This window comes from Gossypium arboreum, chromosome 13 (assembly GCF_025698485.1).
Source record: "Gossypium arboreum isolate Shixiya-1 chromosome 13, ASM2569848v2, whole genome shotgun sequence".
Classification (NCBI taxonomy): domain Eukaryota; kingdom Viridiplantae; phylum Streptophyta; class Magnoliopsida; order Malvales; family Malvaceae; genus Gossypium; species Gossypium arboreum.
In genome coordinates this window covers 114,406,152-114,412,745 of record NC_069082.1, presented here as the reverse complement: position 1 = coordinate 114,412,745, position 6,594 = coordinate 114,406,152, and the positions used below count along the sequence as shown (strand labels likewise).

Genomic DNA, 6,594 nt, shown 5'->3' with positions numbered 1-6,594 from the left:
CTTGATGAATCTTTGTGGGTTTTGCCACTGTGATGGTTTGTTGTCTTTTGTTTCTCAATTTTGGGAGATTTTGTACATTGTTCTTAAGATGTAATGGAAACCTTCTTTATGTCAAAAAGAAAAGCATGAATCGAATAACTAAATTGACAATTATAGTGATAGAAAGACCCGATTACTATAATATTAATTCATAGAAGACTCAATTAGAATGGAAGCCATATTTGTGTTGATATTCACATGATTGGATTTGAGTTTGAAATTTGAGTGATATGCCAACTCCATTAAGCTCTGGATTCATATGGTTTATGATCTAATTTTCCTTAATAGATTTGATGAGAAGAATCTCACTACACGAATCTTAGTTACCATCAGATACTTCCCCAGCTACTTAACTTACAAGGCAATATATATGCTGACCTACTCAAACTTTGCAGTTTCTTTAATACTTACTTTCATTTCTTTAATGGTAATACTGAAATGCTGATATACTTGTTTCAATTTTTAATTCTCAAATACAAGACTTCATTTCATGTTTATGGTAAGATGTCAAAAATCTTGACCCCTAGTTATCCTTTCCTCAAAGTTCAAATTTCTAACAATAAATATCAGCATGGATTTTACTCGTTCACAGTAAAAAACCAGCAAATTAGTTTGCAAGTCACCATTAATGGCTTCCTCTCTGTTCAGTCTCCACTTCTTTCTCTTGCTATTCCTCTACCAGCCTCTCTTCTCCATGGCTAATCTCCATAAAACCAAGAACATGATCCTTAGATCAAATCACCGCTCTCACCTGATCAACACAATACCCTTCAATGAAAACTCATCAACTGTATACTTTGAAGTAACCAAACCCATCAAACTACCAAATACCAAGCCATGTTCATACCATGTTCTTCATCATGATTTCGGCTTCACATATGGGAGACCCCCAGTTGTTGTAAACTACACCCGACCAGCTTGTTACTCTCAAAAGTTCACCAAAATTGTGCTTGAATGGAAGGCAACATGTAAAGGAACACAGTTTGATCGTATTTTCGGGGTTTGGCTATCTGGCGTCGAGCTCCTTCGGGGCTGCACGGCAGAGCCTACACCAAAGGGAATTATTTGGAGCGTTGAGAAAGATATAACAAGGTACAATTCATTGCTCTTGAAGAACCAAACACAAACTTTAGCTGTTTATCTTGGTAACATTGTGGATCAGACTTATACTGGTGTCTACCATGTTAATTTAACCTTTCATTTTTACCCTGTTGAATGCAATGTGATGATCAATAATGATGAGAATAAGATCAGTTTGAATAACTTGGCATCTAACTATTATTCTAAGGCTGATCTGATCTTACCAATTTCCCAAGATCGGTCACTAAACGATGGTTTGTGGTTTGAAGTTCGAAATTCAAATGAAACAAAGTCGAAGCAATTTCAAATACCTGAAAATGTGTATAGAGCTGTATTGGAAGTTTATATATCTTTTCATGAAAATGATGAGTTCTGGTATGGGAATTTTCAGAATGATTACATTGCTGCAAATAATCTAAGTGACACTCCTGGGAATGGACCATTTAGAGAAGTTGTAATCTATCTTGATGCTGAAGTGGTGGGTGCAGTTTGGCCTTTTACAGTGATCTATACTGGTGGAATCAATCCTTCATTTTGGACTCCCATTACTGGTATTAGCTCTTTCAACCTACCTTCTTACGATATCGAAATCACCCCATTTTTAGGCAATATGTTGGATGGAAAACCCCATACATTGGGGTTCAGTGTCACCAATGCCTTGAATGTCTGGTTTATAGATGCTAATTTGCACCTCTGGTTAGATACCAGAAAGGCAAAAACTGAAGGGGGACTTGTGAAGTTCAGTAACAAGGCTGCTAATGTTTATGAAGAATCAGATTTCAAGGGATTAAATGGAACATTCTTGACGTATTCAAAGAGGCTCATATCTTCAACTGGATGGATCAAATCATGTTATGGGAACATCACAACTCATTCCATTCAAGAGTTTAGGTATAATAACTCATTGCAAGTAGCTAAAGATGGAGATTTTCAGGTTGTGGATCAGATGATCCATTTCAATGACAGGGTTTACACAAAGATGCCATTTCATCATGTTCATGTTGAGGAATCATTTAAAACTTTCCATTTAAACTTTTATGCAGACTTCACAGTACAAGGAGAAGGTTCCTTCATTTTTGTCAGCAATGTCACGTTAGGATTCAACGAGAACAAGTATAAGCATGGTGGTTTGGATTTCTTCATCAGCTTTCTGCGAAATACCCAGAAAGCACAATCGGTTATTGAAGTGAAAAACTACTCGACCACCAAAAGATTGGGAGGAACAAAACAGGTATATGAATACCATGGAAGTGATATCTGCTACTCCAGGAACATTAGCAGCTCTAACAACTTGATTGAGTATGATGAAGGGGGAAAACTGTGTGATGATTTTGAAGTCAAGCCAGTGAAAAAGGCTATTTAGTAGCAGAGACAGTGATGAATTTGAGCTCATCAATAAAGGGTTTCATGTTAGATGTTCCAGGATCCTATATTCAACTTAACTGATCAAATTGGAGCTGTTTTATCAACTCTTCCATCTTTAAATTTATTTTGCTATGTTCTTTGCACTTAAAAGCAAAAACACTAGACTCTCTTTTGGCAATAACAAGGAACCCCATATTATCAATTTCAGAATAAAAGTTTCCATAAATGGATTTTGAGAGCTTAGTATTCATATGTAGTCTGATAATGATAAGAATAGTTGAGAAATTTTGAATAAATTATTTTATATTAATATTTATATGTTTTTATGGTTAAATTTACATGAATGATATTATGTATTATTAATTTAATAATTTACTTAGCTGTTTTACATCATCAAAACTTGGCTTAAGATTATAAATATCTTTACCCTTTGTTTTATATATATCTTTTATTCTTAAAGTAAAAGTTGACAAAAGTTAGAAAGTATGTACTCAAGTTTTTTTTTAAGTCATCTGAAATTGTGATAAAAATACGAAGTTTAAATAAAGGCTCGAAAAGAAGGAATGACATGAAACTGTATTTTATATATAAATAAACCTTATATATTGTGAGCTAATAAGACTGTAGTTTCTCATAGTTTCCTCATTTGATCACCCTTCAAATAAGTCTTCCTTACCATGGTCCCTAGAAGCAATAGAAATGGCAACATAGCAAACAATATCATGCATATCAAAGCATTTAGGGTGGAACCAGCAAGTAACAGAGAAGGGTCTTTGACCTCACTAACCAACGTCAATACTTTGTTTCGAACTTTTTGTATTGTGTCAATACCATGAAATAAGCCCAAGCCTCGGTGTCTTCAATGGCAGCATTATGGCCCATTATACTGCAGAGCAAGAAAGTATATTTGAGGTTCTCTGTTTTCAAATTCTATAGCTAAATACACAACACCTGACATCCCCTTGAAGATTTAAGGTCCGTCACATCCATTTTTTTTTATTTTCCATGTTACATATGAAATGCTCATTTGCTATATATTTCATTGATTTTGTTTTTCAGGGGTTTTCTTGTTTGCTTGAAATATGTTCTTGAATCAGGATAGATAATGAACCTTTCAAGGTAAAAGACTAATATGTATGTATGTATGTATGTATGTATGTATGTATGTATGTATGTATGTTTTTTATAAAGCAATGACAAAATTCACCATTTTAAATTTTCTTCACCATTTGTTTCTTCAGCTTTGTTGATGATGATAATGATGGTAATGGGTCAAGGAAGAGATGGCGTGGTGGTTGAAAGCAATGAGCAAAGGAGGAAGAAGAAGAAGAAAAATGGTGGAAGCAGGCGGCGTGAAGGGGAAGAAGATGATCAACAGTAGTGAATAAAAAAAACAGTCAACAATTACTGCTTATGTGGACATGGTGTGTAACACCACATCAGATCCTGTTAGTAAGTTATTGGTTGAGGGACTAAAATGATTAATATTTTAACGTAGTGATTAAATTATAAATACTTTTTATTTAAGTGATCAAAATAAAAATACAAGAAAATTAGGTGACCAATCAGATAATTACCCTAAAAGAAATAATTAAGTTGATTACAGTTTATTTAATCTAACCTTGTTCAAGTTCAACCTCTGCTTAATTACCGAACACAAAATAATAAAAAAAGAATCTTGGGAAGGCCTTGGATTCTGTGAATCTATATGAAGCTGAAGAAGCTTTAGAAACTATCCATGGCTTCTTTCTTTTTAAACCCTTTGCTCTACCTTCTTCCCCTTCTATTTCTTGACCCTCTCTTCAGCCAAGCCAATCTCCACCACTCCAAGACTTTCAAATCATCCCTTCTCTCCCAATCATCAGCCAATGAAACCATCTCACCGACTCTCTTTTTTGAAGTCACTAAACCCATCAATCTCCCCACCACCAAGCCTTGTTCCCTCACTGTTTTACAACATGACTTCGGCTTCACTTATGGGAAACCTCCTGTTTTGGCTAATTATAACTTCCCATCTGATTGCCCTTTCCAGGAATTTTCCAAGATTGTCCTGGAATGGAATGCTACCTGTAAAGGCCGACAATTTGATAGAATCTTTGGGTTTTGGTTATCTGGAGTTGAACTTCTCAGGAGCTGCACAGCTGAACCTAGACCTAATGGGATTTTCTGGAGTGTCAAAAAGGATATTACCAGGTATTCTTCATTGCTTTTATCCAACGACACTCAAACTTTTGCTGTTTATTTAGGCAATATTGTTGATAAAACTTATACTGGTGTTTACCATGTCAATGTAACACTTTATTTTTACCCTGCTGTTCAAAAACCGGTTCTTTCTAAGGAAAAGTGGGGGGATTTTGGATCTGAGGTTGATTCTAAGGCTGATTTGATTATACCTTTTTCCCGGGACATGCCGCTGAATGATGGTTTGTGGTATGAGATTGAGAATGCCACTGATGTCAAAGTGAAGGAATTTGTAATTCCTCAGAATGTTTATAGGGCTGTATTGGAAGTATATGTGTCTTTTCATGAGAATGATGAGTTCTGGTATGGAAATCTTCCGAATGAGTATATTGCTGCCAATAATCTTACAGATGCTGCAGGGAATGGACCTTTTAGAGAAGTTGTGGTTAGTTTGGATGGTGAAGTTATTGGTGCTGTTTGGCCTTTTACTGTGGTTTACACTGGTGGAATCAATCCTCTCCTGTGGAGACCCATTAGTGCCATTGGTTCATTTGATCTCCCTACTTATGATATTGAAATTACCCCATTTTTGGGGAATCTGTTAAATGGGAAACCCCATAAGCTAAGCTTTAGTGTTACAAATGCTTTGAATGTATGGTATATTGATGCCAATTTGCATCTATGGTTAGATAGTAAGAGGGCAAAGACCGAAGGGAAGCTTTTGCAGTATGACATTGTTCCTCTTAGTGTGACTTCTGTTGTAGATTTCAAGGGTTTAAATGGAACATTTGTCACGAATACGACTAGGTTCATATCCTCGACAGGATGGGTTAAGTCTAGTTATGGGATTTTGACAACCAAATCCATTCAAGATTTAAGTTATAGTAACTCTATGGTGATAAATGGGAATCTGCAGATCATAAACCAGACGGTCCATTTAAATGACAGTGTTTATGCAGACATCCCGGCTCCTAATGCTGTATCGAAGAAATCACTCAAGAGGTTTCTTTTCTACTTATACTCTGACGATATCGATCAAGGAAACGGAACTACATTCTCTGTATCTAATGTCACTCTGGGATTTGATGAGAAGAAGTTTAAAGATGCTGATGCCGGTAAACCTAGCAGTTCACTCCGGAATTTGCAGAAAGGAAAGGGTATTATGGTTGTAAAAGACAACTTGGTTGTCAGTGGAGTGGCAAGTACCCAACAATCATACAATTATGAAGATGGTAATTTTTGCTATTCTAGGAACATTAGCAGCTCAAACTACACTATTCTTTATGATGAAGTACGGAACACATGCGATAAAAGAGCAAAATCCCATTTCAGATACGGTCTTAGCAGATGGTGGCCTTTTCCAGCTCGAAGAGCTTTTCTCGCATCTCATGTAACTGATCCGAATGGAAACCAGTAATTCGACATGTGGAGTAGTTAATTAGATCTTTTGAGATTCCCGCGTACAGATACAACAAATAAGTTGTCAAGTGTCTCCGTTTTCTTTTAAATTATGGATCGATTTGTAGGTATGCATCTTCTCTCTATTCTTTTTTTGCAGTTGAATGTTCTTTTAACTGGATTTCAGTTTGACTGTTCATCTTAAAACTAAGCTTTAATAATATATTTCTTAAGCTGTACCATAGATAAGTTTATATCATGGATCATTCATGTTTGCAAATCCAATAGTCTGGTTTAGTGCATAAAGAGTAAGGGGCAATACTTGTGGAAATGCAAGATTATGCAAAATGATTGAAGGCCTAACGTATTCACAGTATGTTTACTGCATTTGAAATCATTGTATTACTTATTCTTATTATTTACTATTACTATAAATCTATATTGATTTACTATATTGATTGCAACAAAATCTTTCAAGATTTGGTTTTGAGTTAGCAACTTTTATTTCTTTTTTTTTTTCATTCCTTTCTT

The 6,594-nt window shown here is 35.4% G+C and overlaps 2 protein-coding genes across 2 annotated transcripts; both read left to right on the top strand.

Moving 5' to 3' along the window:
- The first annotated feature begins 600 nt into the window (after window positions 1-600).
- On the top strand, window positions 601-2,699 carry LOC108462538 (peptide-N4-(N-acetyl-beta-glucosaminyl)asparagine amidase A-like). Its single transcript, XM_017762474.2, has one exon. The coding sequence runs from the start codon at window positions 668-670 to the stop codon at window positions 2,480-2,482; it is 1,815 nt and encodes a 604-aa protein (XP_017617963.2). The 5' UTR covers window positions 601-667; the 3' UTR covers window positions 2,483-2,699.
- A 1,405-nt stretch (window positions 2,700-4,104) lies between these two features.
- On the top strand, window positions 4,105-6,312 carry LOC108461204 (peptide-N4-(N-acetyl-beta-glucosaminyl)asparagine amidase A-like). The gene has a single exon (XM_017760954.2). It carries the CDS (start codon window positions 4,223-4,225, stop codon window positions 6,080-6,082), a length of 1,860 nt encoding a protein of 619 aa, XP_017616443.1. The 5' UTR covers window positions 4,105-4,222; the 3' UTR covers window positions 6,083-6,312.
- The last annotated feature ends 282 nt before the right edge of the window (window positions 6,313-6,594 follow it).